Below are 21,519 nucleotides of genomic sequence, written 5' to 3'. Positions count from 1 at the left end.
ACAACAGCAACTTCCACAAATCTGATGACACCTCCCTCGATAAGCACACTGAGAAATATCCTACAATTTTTGTCATATAGAAAACAAAAGGTAAGAACTATCTTGTACCTGCCTACTTCAGCACAGTGACCTACTGTATACTAGAAATGATTGTATACATAGAATTGACAAAATGTTTTCAAAATATGAAATATTAAAGTTTATTCCTACTTACAAAGTAGGAATAAATCTTTTTAAAAGGTAGTGATAAATATACGTATTTTGTAGCTTTCCATAAAATTCAGTTTCAAATGTCGTACGTTAAAGTGTAATAAGTAAAACAGCCTATTTCAGTATACAATGTAAAGCATTATATGTACACTCGCTGGATTAACGTACAAGTTACCAGACATAGCAAAACACATCTAAAGAAGTTAAACAAAATATAGTTTTATTACGAACGCAAGCACATATTTAGACATGGTTATCTAAACAAGCCTGTAGCATCTTATATCAAGACATATCTCGACAATATTTTGTTGATGATTGATTAATAAAAAAAAAAATCCGGAAATCTTTCTAAACAGAAATGCACATAATTTTTCTTCTTATAGGAAATGAAGAAATCAGTCCAAAGCTTCAAACAAAGTTAAAAGATCCCCATCCACTGTTCTGAAAGGTAGGGAGTTATAGCAAGCAACTTTCTAGTAAGAACTTAATCAGAACTTTTTCGGTCTTTGGAAAAGTTGGTAAAGAGAATATTTAGGAAATTAATTAAAAATTACACTGCGGAATGTAAGCCCATTGCCGTCTATTTTAAAGTATTCACATACCTATTGTAAGTCCAAAGAAGGCACTGGTACGATTTAAATTCCAAGAAGACGGTCAAAATGAATGCAACTTGGTCGCAGCAAAACTGAACCTGGACTGACTTCGTCAAGTCTAAATAAGAAAGGGGGTTAGCCAACTTTACATGACTTCTACCGTTTACAAGTAATTCTGGGGATAGCAACGGCAGCTTACTTTATTGAAAAAAACTTTTTTTTTACTGAGAAAAGAAACAAAAACGTTCATATCTGTGTCGTCATGCACAAAATCATAACAGTATCATTAAACACTCGGCAGCTCAAAAGCAGTTCTAATCTATTCTACAGAGGCGTTTGTAGGGAAGGTATTGAAGGGAAATGGTGCGAGCTGTGCCAGCAGCCACGGTCCACCTACATAGCTCAGCCTCCACTACCTGAGACTACCTGGCAAGACGAACAGGCGGCAGTGGGTGGGGGCGACCTCTTCCAGCTGCCACGGGAATGGCTACGACTGTCGGTGGAGGTTGCTGTTGCTGCTGTTGTTGTTGTTGCTGCTGCTGCTGCTGTTGTTGCTGTTGCTGCTGTGCTTGCGGATGCTGCGGGGGAAGTTGCTGCTGTGGGTGCTGGTGGTGATGTGGTGTGGTTATTTGGGGGTGCTGATAGTGCTGTCGTTGTTGCACAGGTGAAGATGCGTCATTGCTTTCAGTGCTCGAGTCCCTCCGTGTTGTCTCTGCTGTGAACAGATCTAGCTGTAAAACACCCTCAACAGCAGTGAGATCTACGACATCAACCATGAACAGACAACGATACCGGTGAGAACAGTGAGACCAACGCCAGTGGGACAACAACAAAACTAGGACAGATTCGTGAAGTTTATGACATGAATACGAAAGACAAAAGTCGAAGGAGGGAAGCCTTCCTTCCTGGTTTACCTCTTGTGCGGCTTCGAGATCGATGAGGGCGACCTCTGGTGTCCTTTCGGCTTTCGTCATTCCATTCGCCTTGTTCAGATGCCCCGGAGGCTGGGGTTGGTGTGGGCGCAGGAGTGGGCTGAGGTCCAGAGATGGATTTGGGCCGACTGGCATATTCCCCTCCACCTCCTCCTCCTCCCCCTCTCCCTCTATTGTTGCTGATGTATGCAATTTCTGTTTGGATGAAAAAGTGGCTAAAATGCGATTCCAAAATTAAATGACTAGCAATGAATTCTCGAGATAAGTAATTTCTTAAATTGGGCTATCCAAAATCAAGATCCCGTGCAGACATAAGGCCAACATAAACACAATAAAGTAATAGGTCATAAACAGTCCCAAACAATCTTTTATATTGTTAATAAAGTCACTGACCTCAGGGTACTCAGGTCTCACATGGAATCATTATCAACCTACTTACTATTTATTAGCCTTCTTCCAGACATTGTGGTTCATGAAATAACACATCATACCTTATGGATAAGAGATACACTATTATTTAAAAAAATAAAAATAAAAAAAGAATGGCACTGCTTCTAAAGTTTGTGAATTAGTGAATAAATACAGCAAATAATTGAAAAAACGTCCTTACATGGAAACCTTGAGGAAAATGAAACAAATGAAGTCTTCCACTGACTTACCAAACAGGATATGATTTTATGAGGTTGAACCATTATTCTTGCCGTTAACATTTTAAAAAGGAAAACAAAATTAAACAATGTCTCCTTTTGGAAATATTCCAAGAATAAAATCTACTTTAACGATATAGTTGCAAACACTTGTAAACTTTCCAAGAAGAGAAATGTTACTTACTCATCTTTATTCAAATTTTGAAAAGAGAAGAGAAAGGTAGTTTTTATCTTAAAACGGACTCCTGACGTAAACAATAAAAAATAAGAAAACTATGGTTCTTTGCATAGCAACGAATGATGGCATTTGATTGCAAAAGGAAGCCGAGAAATGGCGGTTAAATCTTTACATCGATTTCTGCAAAAGAAGGAGGAGGTGGTATGGAGATGGTCAGTCTTTACCTGTCTCCTTGTAGTGGGACTGGGATCTCTGGCGAGAGGCGTGTCCGTAGGTTGGGGCTTCGAGGGCGTGGCGATCACTGTGAGCAGGATGGTCGAGGCAATCCCGAGGAGTCATAGCGTGTAGAGACAGACCATACTCTAATGTAGCCTCTGAACTGCCCACGCTAAGTGGTACACCAGAGGGACTTAGAGGGAGGGAGGGAGAGAGAAAAAAAGAAAGACAGATGGAGACACGGAAGAGAAAGGGAACAGGCAAAAACAGAAATGAAGGAAATGGCAGAATCGCGAGGCAGGTGCAGAAAATTGGATAAAACTACTGAGTTTCAAGTAGATAAAGGTTCTTTTCTGGTGATCAGTTTTACTAACAATCAGATTTAATCTAAATATATATTCAAAATTGTATCATACAAAAATATAATCTAATATTTCAGTATCTGGCCACCACTAAAACTGAGATCTTTCTAAAATAGCATTTCAAATATTCACAGAACTCTCTGCACTTTAATTCTAATAATCGGCTATTGAATATTGTTTCCGATATAGTAACCCCTACAGTCAAGATCTTACAATATGCAACACCACTTCAATTGAATTACCTGAAGGTGGCATAGGGGCAGATCTCGTAGGGGTCCGAGGTGTCATCCTGCGTCTTCAGGGAAGCCAGGGACCCCCTGGGCTTTTTCGTGGGCGTTGGCGAGTACAGATGGGACCGGGTGATCTCGCAGTTGCGGGCGTTGTCATCCTCGCCCCCGCCTTTGTTGTCCAAACTCTCACCTTGTCTGCTGGTCATACAGAAGTGAGGTTGATGTTTAACTTAAGCGATGGACACTTCAGGAGTAGCCTTAAAATGGTCTTCAGGATTAGGTTTAAAATATTCTAAGCAAATTCACAAATCTTTGAATACCTGAAAAAAGGATGCTCCATGAGTGGAAATCTCCAGGACAGACTTACCTGTATCCTCCGTATCGCCTTCTTCTGAAAGCAACACAGACGCAGATTATAAGGGCAGTTGCCAAGAGGAGTGCGCTCACGACCCCTGCCACCACGTGAGCATCCAGCCATCCGCCAACTCCAGCGGAGCTTCCAAGCATGACCTCCTGTACAGACTCAGCTGTCATTGAACCTGACGGAAAAAATAAACGCCATTCTATTTAGATTTCAGAGATTCGTGATCATGCTAGAAGCTTATAAACCATTGTGCATTATGTGTCCTGGAATGGGACAAATTTTGTGTTAAATTGGAAAGGCCTTCCTGGTAGTCTTATCAGTGCCAATGCTCGTAAATGTCCAGCTATACAGGTGCTTTTCCAGCGTAGTTTTGCATCAAGCTGCCAAAGTTGCCAAACTTAGCCAGTAGTGAGATTAAAGACCTGAATGCCCGTCATTTAGCAGCCAAATTTATGCATACCGACAACGTTATAAATCAAATCGATACCCATGAAACATGATTAACTACTGCCAGTAGATTTATACTGAGTGCATTATTCTATGGACGAATTGTTCCTTAAATTTCTTTGTTATGAAACAATGGTTATCAATGGTAGCATAGGCCTTATAATTCTTGGGTTTAGCCAAATCTTGGGAAAGTTGGCAACTCTCTTATTACGTTGTAATTGATGGACATATTACGTATATAATATGGTTAAATGCACATCGACAGCTCCCTGAGCCATCTCAAGCATCTATCGGTCGTCTAAGTAGCACGACATCACAAGATGCCGAAAAACAAAAAGAAAATCGTCCGCGTGACAGAACCTCAAATTCACGAGTCTGAAGTACTAACAAATGCTATCCATCAATGCTGTAGCTTTTAGGACATATTACTGTTTATGTATGGCTATATATATAATTCATGTTCCGATTTTATTTGATTAATTTCCATTACAATAATTATTGTCCTTTCACACTAAGAAATTCAATTCCGTGGGCGTTTGCATCTCTAGTTAATGGCATTTTAGGAATGTTCCATACGAAAGTCTGCTCAACTGGAACATCAACAGAACTACTACAACTACTACTACTACAAATAATAATAATAATAATAATAGTCGTGAGCAACTAACCTCCAGAATGGTCACGAGTTGCTACTCTATACACAACTGATGTCTCCCCAGCAGTTGACACGGCAGTCAGTCTCAGCAGGTGCCATGAGGTTGGAGACAAGTCGCAGAGGCCAAGATCAGTCGTGTCTCTATCCACGTGGCTATGTAGTGGCTGCCATAGGTTGGAGTCTTCCTCACTACCAAGATCAACCTACAGATGGAAAATAGGTCACACATTTTGCTTATACAACTTTGAAAAGGACGAAATGATAATTGCACCAAAATACAGAACGTTACACGCTTTCTGTAAGTTTAGCTTTAATAATTACTGACTAAGACCTTATTCTGGTACATTTTAACGTTTGTGTAGCTTGATAAACTTCAAGAGGGTAAATGTGTGTCAGCCAAAAACGTCTTCGCTCTACTATTATTTAGAAGGAATGTAGTAATAATATTCTCCCATTCAGTTTTGTTTTAAGACCATTAAAACCATTCAGTCCCCAGACCAACTAACGTATTCAGCTTTCACAGGCATTCTAAGAAGCGGTCTAAAGACCGTATCATTTTTCCACCATTTCTTGTTAATTCACGGTCACACTATGCAACTTATGAAACAAGGATCTTTGCAAGATCTTTTAGAGAATGAAAGAAATCTAAGTGCTTACGTATAGCAAATGTCATTCTATTATTTATGATCTCCTCTCTCTCTCTCTCTCTCTGACAGTGATAGTGACGTCTGCAATAAGGATTTTTATACAACGTTTCCGTATTTTCAGAACTGTTTGTAAATTCATCGCCTGTCTCCAACTTTATCTGTTATCAGCTAATCATCAGGCATAGAGGCACCTCTTAAGTGAAATCTTCCTGTAGATAGGAACCTCTTAGGTGAATTTTTCAGTAGAAGTACCGTCTCAGTTAAATCTTTCTGTACAAAGGTATTTCTTAGACTGGATCTTACTAAAAAAAGGTACCCCTTAAAATGATTCTTCCTGTAAAGGGGAACCTCTTAGGCGGGATCTTCTTGCAAAGACGGGTCTCTTAAGGTGATTATTTTACGGTGGGAAGGTACCTCCTAAGTTGAAACTTCCTGCAGTGCAACTCTCAAAGCTGGATTTTCCTGCAGAAAGCAATCTCTTGAGCTCAATCTTCCTGTAGAGAGGTGCTTCTTAAGCCGAATCTTCTTGTACAGAGGTACCTCTCAAGCTGAATCTACCTGTAGAGAAGTGCCTCTTGAAACGTATCTCGCTATAGAGATACAACTTTAAAAGGTGTTACATGACTGGCAAACTGCGACGGGGCTACAGGTTCCGTTTAACATTTCCTCAAGCAACCAAGTACAATGTTATTTTCCTTGCGCTTTACGTCCGCAGTCTTTGGTCTTTTCCCGCCTGGCTGTCTAACTTTCTTAGCTTTATCGTTCCATTGTTCACTTCTCATTACAAATCACGAGGTCTCGTGAATCGAAAATTATAACAACAGAAACGAAAATTATAACAACAATGACAATATACCGGGTCAACAAGATCTTACATATTCTCGCCACCTCTATTCATATTTATCCAAAACTCATTCTGACCCGAGGATCTAGCTTACTTCACTTCTGCCGAAACTTTGAAAGGTATTTAAAAGTATGGTTGGAGCAGCAATGGGTCACAATAAGGTTTGAAAAGCCAACAGACTAACTTCTTGAAACATGAATTCCCCTGATTGGCTTCTCCACATTCTCCTGAGAAGCACTGCACGAGAACAGTGTGAAAAACAGATTTAATAAGAATAACACGTGTCTGAAAATTAATATTCTGAAGGTAAATGTCTTACCTTCCAATGGGTAATGGGGCAACCCATTTCCGGCCAAGCGTACAGCCGAAGTATGACGCATGTTGTGTTGACCTCCACAAGGTTACCAGGCTCAGGACGCCCAGGAGCTAAGGGGAGAAATGATTTTAAGTTTGAAGGAAGTGATAAATTCAGTTCATACCAACTACAATAAAATGATGAATGCAATTGAACTCTAAGATATGCTCCTGGTTCTTAAATAAATAATTTCTTGAAGTTCAAGTTTTATAGCTAACTGACTGATATAAGACTAATAACTAGAAAGCTTTAAAAATTTATAGAGGTGTGTAAGTTAATGAGGTCGAAATTGAAGAATATTATTTAGTTTATGTCAAAAAGAACATTTTCCCTTTTTAATTTTTCTAATTGCAATGGCACAGTGGTATAAGAGGAACTAACCTGGGAAGACATGATTATATATAAACACGCGCGCGCATACACACACACACACACACATATATACAATTATATAAAACATCTCCTTACATTATTTCCTTTGTCTACACTATGCCTGCGCACGTGCATGCAAATGTGTGAAAAGCAATGCAACTAACCTTTTCCCTGTGTATTAGCAATGAGCACAGGACTAGGTGGGCTGGTGCCCTGGGTATTCCAGGCAGTCAAGTAAAGATGGTACGGTGCCCCACAAGCCAGTCCACGAACAACCACGCTCACAGTGCCAGGCTCGGCACTCATTTCCGCCCATTCACCAGCACGCCCTCGGTGATGCAGGGTGTATCCTGTTGAATATTATGCAAATGAAATTAAGTTTTCTTCTATATTTTCAAAATTAACTATTGTACAATAGTATAGTGAAAGCAGGCGAGGCACCAGATGAGTATGTTGCAGAATATTTGGGGGAAATAGAAGGCTAACCTTACACTTGTGGTAGAAATTTATGACTTGTTGATAGGTTCGTGACACTACTTCGTGTTTACTGTAAAAATGTCATTACTGTGAAATTAACTTTTTAGTATCAATGCTCCTTTTACCGTTTCAAGGATCATTTCCCTAAAGATTCTTGTATATTTTTCTTTTATAAATCTGTTTTGCTTCACTATGCTTTATCTTATTCTTCGTGTCAACATTTATATTAGTTTCATACATAAATAAATAAATTACGATAAAAACACAAACTACTAAGGAAACTTGAAATGAACAAAAACGCACAGGAGTTTTCCTTCAAAGCGGATTTAATGAAATATATTAACCAGCTCATGTCCGATTAATAGATGGCGCTCAATTTTGACATGCTTCTCTAACTTGCACAAACCTCACAGTACGACCAGAGACGTTAAAAAAAAAAAAACTCAGATGCTTACCCAGAATTGGGGCTCCTCCGTCCCCTGAAGGAGTAATGGAGAGGTTGAGGGAATCATGCGTGGCATAGGAGAGGGTCAATTTTGGGGGCTCTGGCGTGGTGATCACAATCACTTGATGGGTGAGGCTGTCGGACCCTTCAGAATTAGTCACCCTGCACGTATAGTTTGAGCTCTCGCGCACACCTGCTCCATTGGAAGGCAATGGAAAGGGAATATTTGAAGTGGACATTTAGTAGTTTACTATTGTAGTACAGTAAGGATCACCAAAAATTTATTTCATTTGGGGCAGTAATTCGCATCTTCATCTACTACTAAAAACATATTACTTAAATACATATAAGATGCCCTCTTGTGAATTATTTTCATAAGGTGTATCCAATACTTTAGTTTTAAATTCCCATAACTACGTATAAATATATATTCACGATCGAGTAAAGTTACGACACAGCCCTACATCCGCAATACCCTTTCGTACCATAGACTAATTTCCTGTACCTGTAAGGTGTAAATCTCCTCCCGGAAGCAACTGGGTGTACTGGCCATTGTTAATGGGATGCCCAGTCCCTTTGATCCAGGAGAGGAGTGGGGGAGGAGTACCAATGCCACGGCACCCCAAAGTGACACCCGCTCCCATCCCAACGCGCCAAACTTGTCCTCCGCCAACAGCGATCGGCGCGTGCTTGGCAGTGGCTATGGGCATAGCTGTCATCCTGGGGGAGGAGTTGCCTTCTCCTGCTACAGTAGTGGCAGTCACCCACACCTGAAAGATGAGAACAGTGAAGAAAAAAGACCTTGCCTGAGATATTTTTGTTTGTTTGAAAATCTTGACAACTGTCAAACTAAAGTACTGTCAGTTTCTGTCTCAGGTGGTTAGAATTGAATTGAATATAGAGTTTAGGCTGAAGGCCAAGCACTGGGACCAATGAAGTCATTCAGCGCTGAAACCAATATTGACAGTGACAGTAAAAGGTTGAAAGGTGTAACAGGAGGAAAACCTCGCAGCTACACTATGAATCAATTGTTAGGAGAGGGCGGAAAGTAAGATGGAAGAAAGTTAATATGAAACGAAGTACAGTACAAGGAACAAAAAAGATTGCAGTTCGGGACCGAAGGGACGCTGCAAAGAGCATTAAGTAATGCCTACAGTGCACCACATGAGGTGCACTGATGGCACTACCCCCTACGGAACAGGTGGTTAGATGCCACTGAGTACTTACGGTCAACTTATAACGCCTACGGCAAGATCTTTAACGAATTACTATATCAAAGGGTCCCTAATTATTTTACTGTCATAAATATGTCCGTCCATCGAAATTTGCAGCAGGAAAATTAGGAATAACATGGATTGCGTAACAAAATTTCATTAACACACTGTAAGCTTAACTAATCAAACAAAGAAGGAATCGTCAAATCTCTCAAATCTCTGTCCAAGCGAGCACTATTTTAAAGGCACACACTTTTCAGAATCGTAACTCAAGAACCTAAACGACATTTCATCTAAAAAGATATACTATGATAAGGATTTAGGGCAGGTAAAATATTGATCCGTGTCACACCACTTCAACAACATTCAATTTAAACTTCCTGGTCGCTGTGTAGAAAGTTAAGTATATCTTAGTTTTACCAGACTGCTGAGCTAATTAGCAACTCTCCTCTCCTAGGGCTGGCCCGAAGGATTAGATATTTTTACGTGGCTAGGAACACATTGGTTATTTAGCAACGGGAACTACAGCTTATTGTGGGAACCTAACCCCGTCGAGAAATGAGTATCTATCACTAGAAATAAATTTCTCTGATTCCTTGGTGGCAGAGCGGGGAATCGAACCCGGGCCCTGAGATTGGTAGCTGAGCACGTAACCAACTCGTCCAACGATGAACTAAAGCTTTATAAGCAACTTGTTCTGAGAGATAATCTTGACTTCTGTAGTGAATCATGACAACACGAAAGAAAGACACCTAAAAATCACGATAATCGTAGAAAATACTGTTATCGCATCATGTAAAACGAGCTATGACGTATCATACCCATCATGATATCGTACCTGTACACGGGTGGAAGGTGAGAGGTTATTGAGTTCTCTCCACGTGGCTTCCGAACCTGCTGCCCCAACTACATCCCTGACTGCTACCTGGAAAAATGAGGTTCATTCAGTTAAATTCCTCACGGCATTCGTTTGATATATTGCTTCGGTCACGTTACGCAACGGCATTAGCAAAGGATAGTACCGAAGGAATCACTATCCCAGAAATTTGAGAACATTTTGATGAATATATATTTTCTGACTTAATTTTTCGTCTCATTAACAGTTTACAGATAATTATATTCTATAATGTTTATCCATATATCTAGCAAGACAATTGCACTTACTCTACAAAGCACTTTTCAACTCTTGCTACTTTGTAATATCCTTTTAAATCTCATAAAATGACATCAATCTACAGAACAGTAGCACCTCTACATTCTGGTAAGTCAGTCAAGTCTGCTAGGTAACAAAGATTATAATTAGTACAGCTTGAACTGACATTCTACAGCTAACAGCAAAATTACGTCATTCCTATCCTAAACTAACTTGTACTTTAGACTTATCATTCAATTTAAGAGTTATCAGATATATCACATCTAAAATGGCGGCACCAAAAAATAACGATGATAATATAGTTAAATGTAGAGAAGTCCTTTAGGCCGAGGTGTTACTTTTAAATTCTGCACCAACTCACAATAACACACGCGAGACATGCGCCCATACGTACAAGCGTGCAACCTTCCCCCACCCCATGATCCACACACGCACACACACACACAATTAAACATATTCTTAAAAATAACAGCTGACTTTTTACCTGGTCATCCCTGGCTGAGTACAGAGTGTAATGGAGAATATCACCTGATGGGGGCTGGGGAGGAGACCACGTCACTAAAACGCTCGAACTCCCAGTCACTATGACTCGGACTCTTACGGGTGGCCCGGGAACTGAAATATAAGGTCGAAATGTCAGTGAATTCTTTCATGGTGTACAGACTGAGACGAACAACATGTCGGTGGAGAAATATCTGTGAACTCCCCTTTCAAGTGATGACAGACCAAGCACTTCCACTATGACAAACCAACCCATTAGGTGATAAGCCACCAACAGCTTAACCTGGCAAACCAACCCCTATAGTGATGGCAAACAAACCCCTTAAGTCATAGCAAACCAGCAACTGCAGTTATGATAGCAAAATAAGCCCTTACGAGCAACACATTGCTTTTAAAGCAAGACGAAAAATCTTTGATTTTCTAAGACTATGACCAAAAGACAAACTTTTCGAGTTTATAGCATTTCTTCAATCATACGTAAATTTGAATACTGATTTAGGGAAACATTAATAACGAAACGATACACCAAAGGAAAATTACACGTTCTTTATACATGCATGATATTTATCGCCAAGAGATGAAGTCCGAAAAAAGTCAATAGATATTTTGATACCTACCATCATCTTCCGTAACACAGAAGACGGGGTTGTTGGGAGGACTTGCACCGACGTCATTGAACGCCTTGACTCGGACGCTGATGTTCGCGGCAGGTGGGAGGCTGTCTAGGTTCTTTTCCAGATTAGTTGTGTTGACTTCCCAACGGTTGTCACCTGAGGCGAATTACGGGATTAATTAATATCCGGTGGCGGTTTTTATCTATTTATTTATGTAAATGTCTATTTGTGTTTTGATTTGCATGTCTCTAGTTGTTGTAAGCTGTACATTACCGTACTTCTCTAAATACTCTTTTCTGTGAGAGTGCTTGACAAGCTACTGTAAATTTTTTGTCCTTTTCCTCGTGTAATTGTGGGTATTATCACAGACCAATAATAATAATAATAATAATAATAATAATAATAATAATAATAATAATAATAATAATAATAATAAAGTCTGAATAAAATTTTTTAGATGGCTAAAAGAGTTACACGGAAATTATTGGAACATGAATCTTATCCAAACGATATGATATTCAAAGGTTGGAAAATATATACAGATCTCATCGACTGAGATCATTTGGATAAGTAATGAGAATGGGAGAATAGAATTCACTTTAGATTGAGGTAAATAAGGAAGAAGCACAGACTCAATGAGATAAGACTGATGGGGACTCGGACCAGATGTGAATTAAGGCAGTGTGTGAACAAGGTAGAAGAGAATGAAGAGAGCTATATGATATGTTCAACCGAGTCATGGAAAACCAGACGCAAGAAAAAGAAAAATGATGATGATTAACTACAAGAAAGTAGCAAAAGCAGTAGAATATTTTACTTTCACTTCGGTGGAGATGCGTCGTCGGAGTGGCGAGGATGGTGTAGCCGGAAACGGGGGCGTTGGTGCAATGCATCGGAGGGGGAGACCACCACACCCTTATTCCCCCACGGCCGGAGCCCCTGCAGGAGACACCTCCGGGTGGGCAAGATGGTGCTGTATGGAGGGAAATGGAAAAGAACTTCATTTACATCTACAAATCTATTTCTAATTGACAATGATTGAGAGTTTATATATAAAAATGGAATCAGTCCTATTCACTTCCTTCTAGTAAAATATGATTTGGTAAAATAAAATCATATGAAAATATTACGTTAAAAAGGAAACAATGATTTATCCTAAGTTTAAAGATTCACTTTGGAGTAACATACTGAAGAAGGGAATTTATGATAAATTCAGGAAGGTCTTTTCCAGACTTTCCTAAAGAAAAATCTAACATTCTGTGCAAGGACAAAAAGGCTGGCGAAAGCCATTAATATTCAGAATGAGGGTTTGTCCTTGTATGAGCATGCAACACAACATAATGAAAGAATAGTAACATTTTTCCTCATACCAAAACTTCAGAACTAACTAAACGTCACTGACCTACTTTAATAAAAAAAATACATCTCACACAATATCATATTATACTAACATGTCAGAAGGCGAACCTAATTATGATACACTGTGGTCGTTCAATTTAGATATGCTAATATGAGGGCACAACTTAAATATGCTGATTCCTCTTCGTACCACTTACCCTAGGTTCTACAATAAGTAGAACTTTCGGAAGAGGCCAAATATATTTCACACCCAGAAGTAAAGTCTTACAGCGGTATAATGGCAAAAAGTAAAAAAATAAAAATGAATAAAAAAAAACCCTGCTAGTGAAATTTTCATAGTAACAAAGCATAAAACTAAAGCTTAAGACAACGTTCTGTTTTATATAGCGCCCTAATACCTTCTCCCACTACGAAAGACTCACCATCGTGCCCTGTGGCTTGAACTATCCTCGGAGACGACAAGGGTCCAGGACCTGCTCGATTAAAGGACCTCACTGCCACTTCGTACAAAGAAGCAGGACTCAAGCCCATCACCTCGTACTTCTCGGAGCCAGAGGTACCTGCCGAAGGAAGTTCGTAAGTATTGGTCTTCAGGATCAATGGAAAGTAATATGTATGTTCCTAAGTGTACTGTATATATATATATATATATATATATATATATATATATATGTGTGTGTGTGTGTGTGTGTGCGTGTGTGTGTGTGTGTGTTTGTGTAATATATATATATATATATATATATATATATATATATATATATATATATTATATATATATATCACACACACACATATATAGATAGATACCCAGATTCATGTAGACAGATAATGCTCTAAAACATACACACCCATATTATCAGAAAATAAGCTTACTAATCTGACATTAGAACATTATTTTATAGATAGTTAAATGATGACCAAACAAACCAAACGCAGATAAAATATCTATCAATAATTGCTTTAGGAAATCGATTTAAATTGGATGGAGAAATGTCTAATCATTTTCTTATTAGTATTCTAGGTTTATTGTACGAACTCCACATTACTCATGGTAAATTTTAATGTATATTCAAATCCATTTATTAAATACACACAATCTTTCCTACAAAGTTTTCACCTCTGTTATATATCCATAAGGAAATTCACTGTTTTTGGCTTATACCATAGGGATGTAGGTTCCATATGTACAATGATAATAGGAGCTGATATTCTTAGGGTTTTTTATTTACTAACTTTTCTGCATATACGTATACTCAGTAATAATAACAACAATTATTTTCCTAAACCTGTAAGCTTCTTTACTCTTCTTACTTTCGCTTTAGCATAAAAAAATATTCAAATAGAACTCTTTGATTTCTTTTACCGACTAAATGAACTTCAGAGAACTATATTAGTGTACTCTGTGAAGCGAGAGAGAGAGAGAGAGAGAGAGAGAGAGAGAGAGAGAGAGAGAGGAGAGAGAGATCTGCTTTTCATCATCATGATGTCTGTATCGTTACAAAGCTCAAGATCACATTAAAAAGTACTGTATACTGATAATTATGATAGGTAAAATATTTTAGTGATGACAGTGCTGAAAATAAACCAAGGAGAGGATACTGACATAATTAGTATGAAAATGAAATGGTAGCAAATAGATGGGAAAATGGCTACCGTTGTTGTACTGTCATGACCTGGGGGACGGATGAGCCTCCCGCTTACCTGCAGACATGGTAGCAGGACGGCTGATGTAAGTCAGGTGCCCCTGGAGATTCTGCTGCCGGAGGGCCAAGGTATAACCCCTGAGAGGTCCGTGAGTAGTATGATGATCTGGGGGACGCCACCGCACGACTAAAGACCTGGGACCCCCAGCAGCTACTTGGACTTCCTGTGGTGCTCCAGATGGAGCTGTTTCAAAATCACAAAAAATATTAGGCGTATGAAAGAAAAATTCTTTTTTTCACGAATGTTTTTACTGTCACGCCCTAATTTAAAATGACCCTCCCTTTTAGAAGCCAAGCGGCAGTGGGTCATATGAGTTGGGAAAGCCAATAGAGAAAATAAATATAGTATTTTATATCTACAACCAACACTTTCGATATCTAATAACAAGGATAAACTTAAAAGACAATTTCCAGTTCGATTTTTATTCTTTGAACGAGTGTCTGTAGCCTACTTAACATAAATGAAACAAAAGTACTGAAACTTTTCAATATAATTTTGCTTATTAAAACTAATCTAATGCCGCTGTTACCTCACATTTTAATGACCAGCTGTTATATAATACACGTGGGAAATTAAGGAGAATACTGAAATACCATTTGTCTACTATATAATCTCTTTTACGAAGTTGATTCGAGGAACGTTGTTGAATGTCTACTCAATTCTACTGGTTCAAAACTACGTCAATCTTTAACATATGTGTCGTTCAAGTATTTTATGTAAACGAAAAAAAAAAATCCATAATTCAAAGTATACACTTAATCCTAACTAGCACATGACCTCCATAAGTAACAACTGTCAACATTTATGAGGGGAAAACTGATAATGTGACACACTAACACTTATGAGGCCAAACTCTAGGTGTGCCACAGCCTCTAACAAAAGTCGCTGATATTTATGAAAGAGGTTTGTTCAAGTACACCTCAGGTTACTTGCCTTCTTCTAGCGTGGTGAAGACGTGCATGTGTGATGGCTGGGAGACTCCAAGGTCGTTGTGGGCCATGAGTCTAACGGCGTAAGCTTTATAGGGCGTTAGACCCGTCAGGATATGGGACGACGCCCACTGACCCACGCTGACGTTCCGCCCGTGAACAGCCCATGATTCTTCTTCAGCAGCTGTAGAATTTAGGGAAAACGGTCATAAATACAAGCAACTGCAGAAAATGTTTGAGAGAACTTTAGGAGGCTGGATCCGTGGCTGCTGCTGTATTTTGTATCCTATCTTACAGGTGTTAGAGCTGGCCAAATCTTTAAAAAATGCACCAAGAAATTGTTTTGTATAGTTTCTTTGGATGCAATTAACAAACAATTCTGAACTTTCCAAATATTTTACACAATTACTCATACCAGACACATTTTCAGACTACCTGCGGCATGTTTTAGCATTTAAAGGTTGGAAGAATATCTAAAAGAAATCTAAATCAGTATCACTAACTCTGCATAAGAGGGAAAATTTCATATTCCAAAAGCGTTTCTAACAAACAAATATTTGACTGGAAAGATTCCAGTGGGATCATTCACATATAAATTCAACCCATGAAAAGAAAATTAACAAGTAACTTAGCCAATGCAGTATTGTATTATCATGACATGTTAAAAACCTACAATTGATTCAAAACTTTCTACGTATTTAAACATCAGGATGTATCAATATATCCATGTTTTTTCGTGGCTGAGAGTTTATAATTACCTCTGTACTGTATGGTGACAGCAGCAGGCTGAAATAAAGTCCAGGATAAAAGGGCTGAACGACTGGTCACGTCAGTGACTGAGACATCCGACGGGGCAACTGGTGGTTCTGGAAAGAAATATCCCACTGGTTACAAACCAGGAACAATGAAAAAGGAAGAAAAAAAAACCGAAGTTTCCTCGGCGGAATCCATTTTTCTGTCCTGCTTATAATGCTGTATGAAACTCTCAGCAGCATTTCATGAAATTTTCAGCCACGGGCCGGAGGGCGGGGGCTTGGGGCATGTGTTGTTGGCACCTATAGCGGTGCCAGATGCACGATCATAGCTAACTTTAAAATTTAAAAAAATTAAAAACTACTGAGGCTGGAGGGCTGCAATTTGGTGTTTGATGACTGGAGGGTGGATGATCATTATACCTATTTGCAGCCCTCTAGCCTCAGAGATTTTTAAGATTTGGGGGCGGACAGAAAAAGCGCTCGCAGCAAAACGTGCGGACAGAAAAAAGCACGAACGGGAAGACAAAGACAACACAATAGTTTTCTTTTTAGAAAACTAAAAGTCATATTGACCTACAATTAACGAAAATAAGTTTTTCTGCATTTATCTTCGACGGTAACTTTCTCCCATACCTCCATCCTTATTCAATTGCATTCATAACATCAAAAATACTGTATTCCTCGAATAGTTTTTACTTATCGGTGGTATTTTTTTATTATTTATGTTCAAGTATTACTTATCTCACCTTGCAAAGGAGCTTTTCCCAGGAGAATAATCTTCCTCCCATGACAATAACCTCGCTACCATGATAATAATCTTTCTCCAGTCACAGTAACCTTACCTCCACGAGACTTGTCTTTCTCCCATGAGAATCCTTCTCCTAGGACAATAACTTTGTTCCCATATGAATAATTATTTTCCAATGACAAAAACCCTAATCCCATGAGAATTCTGTTTCGCCGAAGAAAAAATCTTTGTTCCATCAGAATGGGGTTGCCCCCATCACAATAACCTTACTCCTTATGAATAACATTTTTTTCGATGACAATAAACCTATCATACAAGAACAATCATTCTCCAGTGACAATAACCTACCTCCCATGGCAATGATCTTTCCCCCAAAGACAATCATTTTCTTCTTCTAACAATAATCCTACTCTCGTATCAGCGACCTCCCTCTAATGACACCAGTCTTACTCCCTTACCAATGATCGCCAAGGTGAAAATCTGAGCACTGTGGCCGTGCGGATTATCTGCGCGACAGGTGTACGTCCCAGCATCGCCGGACGTCACGGACCTGATCTCCAAGACGGTCCTGAGCATCCCACCGCCGCCCGTCTCACGGATGGAGATCCTGCATCAAAGGGAAATGAGAAACAAAGGAAGTTATTTATACAATATTTCACTGTGACGCGGAAAGTGAAAAATGCAATAGAAGCTATTGATAGAGGTCGTTACCATGTCAAAATACAAAAGATCTGAACGTTCGGTCAGCTCAATGTCACCTCACGTGGAGGTTTTTTGATGTAGTAGTTAGTTAACGGCTACCACATTTAAAGCTTAGCAACTACAATTTTACTTGAATTCTATGATTAAATGCTTTTAGTTGGAATAAATAATAGCCCCCTGGCTTCAAAGGAATTGGATCCTTGTATTCAAGGGATAACACTTAAAAGAAAACAAAAAAAGGAAGAAAAAATTTATCAATGCATATGCTCATAAAATTTCTTTAAAAAGAAGCACTAATGGCTTATAAAATTCAAGAAAAATTATCTCATCAAAGACTGGGTTTTTTCAGACAACGGCATTACGTCATCGGTTTAACAAATGCATACACACCTATGTATAAACACACATACATAATATATATATATATATATATATATATATATATATATATATATATATATATATATATATATATATATATATATATATAAACACAAGCAATCTGCAAGTATAATGGAAGGGGTACTACAGAGAAAAAAGCTTATAAACCTTAAAAATAAAGGCCAGGCCAAGGTTCTTTCGACTAGTATTACGAGAATTTCACTCACCTGTGCGTGGGTGTAATGGGCGTATGATGACGTTGCCAGGTTAAAGTGAGGGGGAGGTCCCCCGTAGCTTCACAAGAAATGGTCACGGTTTGACCTGCGTGACCTGTCACGCGACCTCCCTCGGTGATCACGCGAGCTGGCGCTGCAAATTGGTCGAAATGATGGTCATTTTCACTTCAAAGACGTCTTTACTGTATTCTATACTACTACTACTACTACTACTACTACTACTACTACTACTACTACTACTAATAATAATATTTATTATTATTATTATTATATTATTATTATTATTATTATTATTATTATTATTATTATTATTATTATTATCATAAAAAATCTGGAAATAATTTATTCGTAATAAGCCAAAAATAGCCTAGAGTACATGATGCTCAAGACATAAAACAAAACCAAAGAAAGGAAAAAAAAGGTCTGACACAAGGAGGAATAAGACTAAAAAAACAAACAAAAATAATAAGCAAATGAATGTTCGACAATAATAGAAAACGCCAAGTACTGAAGCGGAATAACTAAGACACTGAAATACTAAAACAATGAAATTCATACCATAAAATAAAATCATTACTTTGTAATTTGCATTCAATGTTAAAATACACTAATCAATATCATAGTGAGGGAACAACGTATTTCAGTTTCTTCTAAGAAACAACGAAAATAAGCAGCTAGTTGTAAAGCGACCGAGCCTAGATCGATAAGCTGACGATATGATTCCAGTCGGAATAATTCTAGTGGCGAGAAATCGATAGAGGTTCGCTGACTTTCTCTTCCTGGAGACAGCGAGTGCCACCAAAACAATGAATGACCTTGGCATATAGAAAGCAGCAGAAGTAGAATGAGCTTTCAGACTAAACACTCAGTTTGATAAATAATATATGCAGACAGCTCCGCCTTATATTTAACTACTTGAGTAAGCTTTTTAAAAAATATTACAGTTTGAATGCGAATGATTATTTTCCTTTTCTGAAGAACGAATGATCATGAGGGAGGTCTTATGAATAACCTGTCTGCTCTGTTTAAAAAAATTCCTTGACATTCAGTTCGCCCCAGATTTGCAGCTTCTATCTACTAAGTATGATTTTATGGAAAAGATCCACTATGGGGTAACATCTTTTTATGCAAAGTTTTCCAATAAGCCAGACTTAATGTGATAATAATAATAACAAAATTTTGCTTGTGGCAAGATCAGGAACTACCCTAAATATTATGTAGAAGAATTCCATTAAAACTTAAAAGTATTGTAGCAAGATCAGGAACTACGCTAAATATTATGTAGAAGAATTCCATTAAAACTTAAAAAGTATGTTTATGGCAAGATTGCAAGACATGCCATATTTTGAGCAGAACCGTAATATTGTTTTGTAATATGAAAAACTTTTACACAAGTCAAAATTTCAAGCAACAACACAGGTACGTGACCTGTCAAAAAAAAGACCAAAATCATATTTTATCATAACCCGATCATCAAACCACAAGACGAAGATGACCGTCTTGCACGTACCATGCACGGTGAGCTGAATGACTTTGGATATAGGTTTTCCTATGGAGTTATCCGCCTGACAGAGGTACCATCCAGCATCGTTGGTTGTACTATCCATCAGCACCAGCGACCCATTTGGGGCTTGAGAAGCCCTGATTCCATCTAGCATCACCGGCTGGAAGTCCTGCGCTGATTCACCTGTGGAAAAAATAAAAATTCAACTACATTCTGCGAGATATTTCTTTCTCAAAGAATTTCCAGATGAACTGGTTTCATTTTTTTCCCTGGGAATGGAGAGGTTGGGGATGGGGTTTCGCCTCATTTCAATAATTAGTGACATTTTATGTTAAAAGTATATACTCTTTCCCAACCCCTCCCAAGAGTGGCGATCACTCTAATATTTTACTTTATCCTTTAACTTTTGTTTCTTTATTTTCTTTCTCTTTCTATTTCCTGGTCTATATCTCTAATATTTTATGTTCATTTTGTTTGAGCCTGCAATTTGTACGTTTACTTCACCATAATCCTTAATTTGTATGCTTTATTTTCTTATATCCTTCAAGTCTGTTCTGTTTTTCTTCATCCTTCAACCTTGATGTTTCGCCTTTCTTCAACTTCAAATTTCTTTTTTAACCAAAGTGAGGTTAACTTTAAAAGGAAAGTATGCTAGAATAGTACATACACTAGAAATATACTTAATTAGAAGATTGCGAAGAAATCAAGCGTATCTATTTTTGTCGCGAATATATTTCAAAATTACCCGCCTTGTAATTCTTTTGTTTCGGTCATTTAAAATGATAACTCCTAACCCTTTGTCTACAAAGTACTTTCTGATGTAACAACAAACCAACAAACAATGGTTATAAATACTATTAATGTGAAATCGCACGAGAGACATTATTAATTCTTGGAAATTGTATTGATTTACGCTCAGACACCGATAACTAACATACATCCTCACTACGCCGAGTCCGCTCCTCCTTCAAACAGTGCAGTTAAAACACGGTTTTTCATTCATGCTCAATACAGAACAATATTCTTTTCATATTCATTTCCTTCGACCCTTTGATAATAAACTACTTTGAAGCTCTCATATTCTTCCTTCCGCACTTTTGTTTTAGTATCTTTTAGTAAGGGAACAGGAATAAAAACATATTCAGAAGTACAAAGCCTGATCCTAATTATAGTTTTGTCCATCACAGAGAATAATCGCATCACAGATTCAAAGAAAACGCATTTCTTTGAACATAAACAATACTCAAGGAAGCAAGATAACATTCATTAAATGGGCCTACGACCACGAGAGAGAGAGAGAGAGAGAGAGAGAGAGAGAGAGAGAGAGAGAGAGAGAGAGAGAGAGAGAGATCCTTTTAATGAACGTTGTGCTCAATTCTGCAGTAAAATGAGGATTCGTATTGTATCCTATTTATTCACTTGCATGAGGGCTTAATGATATCTATTTATTTAACATTTCAATTATGGATAACTAACTATTAAAAAAGTCATTATCTTCCTATTTTTACATAGGAAAACTTACACTTCTATATATATATATATTATATATATATATATATATATATATATTATATATATATATATATATATATATATATTATATATATATATATATATTATATATCTGCCAATGAGTAGTTTCCTCAGTAGGCTTTCTCCAGAGGAGCAAAATCAACTGTTTCTAACACATCCATCTAACTGTTGAATGTTCAATGAAACCTAGCTACAAAAACCTTCACGCATAC

The 21,519-nt window shown here is 38.1% G+C and overlaps 1 protein-coding gene across 11 annotated transcripts in view; it reads right to left on the bottom strand.

The window, feature by feature from the left end:
* LOC135222876 (cell adhesion molecule Dscam2-like) overlaps nucleotides 1–21,519 on the bottom strand; it is a 353,863-nt gene that overhangs the window by 50,996 nt on the left and 281,348 nt on the right. For 3 of the 11 annotated variants that reach the window (XM_064261228.1, XM_064261227.1, XM_064261229.1), the window contains exons 13-33: nucleotides 19,781–19,957; nucleotides 18,262–18,403; nucleotides 17,410–17,558; nucleotides 16,207–16,314; nucleotides 15,453–15,632; nucleotides 14,517–14,702; nucleotides 13,238–13,375; nucleotides 12,274–12,429; nucleotides 11,460–11,612; nucleotides 10,826–10,956; nucleotides 10,027–10,113; nucleotides 8,480–8,744; nucleotides 7,985–8,167; nucleotides 7,217–7,402; nucleotides 6,645–6,751; nucleotides 4,848–5,037; nucleotides 3,736–3,907; nucleotides 3,381–3,566; nucleotides 2,785–2,969; nucleotides 1,718–1,930; nucleotides 1,230–1,518 (exon numbers count right to left, since the gene is read on the bottom strand). In XM_064261228.1, the coding sequence (XP_064117298.1) occupies nucleotides 1,230–1,518; nucleotides 1,718–1,930; nucleotides 2,785–2,969; nucleotides 3,381–3,566; nucleotides 3,736–3,907; nucleotides 4,848–5,037; nucleotides 6,645–6,751; nucleotides 7,217–7,402; nucleotides 7,985–8,167; nucleotides 8,480–8,744; nucleotides 10,027–10,113; nucleotides 10,826–10,956; nucleotides 11,460–11,612; nucleotides 12,274–12,429; nucleotides 13,238–13,375; nucleotides 14,517–14,702; nucleotides 15,453–15,632; nucleotides 16,207–16,314; nucleotides 17,410–17,558; nucleotides 18,262–18,403; nucleotides 19,781–19,957 (3,583 nt within the window). Of the gene's footprint in view, nucleotides 1–1,219; nucleotides 1,519–1,717; nucleotides 1,931–2,784; nucleotides 2,970–3,380; nucleotides 3,567–3,735; nucleotides 3,908–4,847; nucleotides 5,038–6,644; nucleotides 6,752–7,216; nucleotides 7,403–7,984; nucleotides 8,168–8,479; nucleotides 8,745–10,026; nucleotides 10,114–10,825; nucleotides 10,957–11,459; nucleotides 11,613–12,273; nucleotides 12,430–13,237; nucleotides 13,376–14,516; nucleotides 14,703–15,452; nucleotides 15,633–16,206; nucleotides 16,315–17,409; nucleotides 17,559–18,261; nucleotides 18,404–19,780; nucleotides 19,958–21,519 lie in introns of all 11 variants that reach the window. The other 8 variants (XM_064261231.1, XM_064261232.1, XM_064261234.1 and 5 more) reach the window with 8 other exon arrangements.

Source organism: Macrobrachium nipponense, chromosome 8 (genome assembly GCF_015104395.2).
Source record: "Macrobrachium nipponense isolate FS-2020 chromosome 8, ASM1510439v2, whole genome shotgun sequence".
Classification (NCBI taxonomy): Eukaryota; Metazoa; Arthropoda; class Malacostraca; order Decapoda; family Palaemonidae; genus Macrobrachium; species Macrobrachium nipponense.
The sequence above is the reverse complement of the archived record's forward strand: the minus strand, read 5'-3'. Positions and strand labels throughout refer to the sequence as shown.